Source organism: Neopelma chrysocephalum, unplaced genomic scaffold (assembly GCF_003984885.1).
Source record: "Neopelma chrysocephalum unplaced genomic scaffold, ASM398488v2 Primary Assembly neopelma1_56383, whole genome shotgun sequence".
NCBI classification, from domain to species: domain Eukaryota; kingdom Metazoa; phylum Chordata; class Aves; order Passeriformes; family Pipridae; genus Neopelma; species Neopelma chrysocephalum.
In genome coordinates, this window is record NW_020903321.1 from 1 (window position 1) to 362 (window position 362).

At 70.2% G+C, this 362-nt stretch overlaps 1 protein-coding gene across 1 annotated transcript; it reads right to left on the bottom strand.

Annotated features, from left to right (window-relative positions):
- Positions 1-38: 38 nt before the first annotated feature.
- LOC113979167 (ETS domain-containing transcription factor ERF-like) lies at positions 39-317 on the bottom strand (the record flags this gene model as incomplete). The annotated part of the gene is made up of 1 exon (XM_027706635.1): positions 39-317. A coding segment is annotated over one exon (279 nt), but the record flags the coding sequence as incomplete, so codon positions are not given.
- Positions 318-362: the final 45 nt, after the last annotated feature.

Consider the following 362-nt stretch of genomic DNA (forward strand, 5'->3'; position numbering starts at 1 on the left):
GAGGGGGCGGCGGCGGGGGGAGGGGAGGGTTTGAACACTTCATCCTCTTCCTCCTCCTCCTCTTCCTCCTCGTCGTCGCAGTCCTCGCTCAGGTCCGTCACCTCCACCGTCTCCTCCTCCTCCGACACCGCCTCCACCTTGATGTGGGGGGGGGGAGGGGCAGGGGGCGGCCCCCCCGCGACCCCTCCCCCCGCGGGGGCCGACGATGATGACGATGATGACGATGATGATGATGATGATGCTGATGATGAAGTCGCGGCCTTGTCCCGCTGTCTCCGCCCGGGCGGGGGGGGTTGGAGCTTGAAGGGGAAGGGTCCCCCCACCCCGTGCTGGGGGGGGGTGTCCGGGGCTGGGGGAGGGGC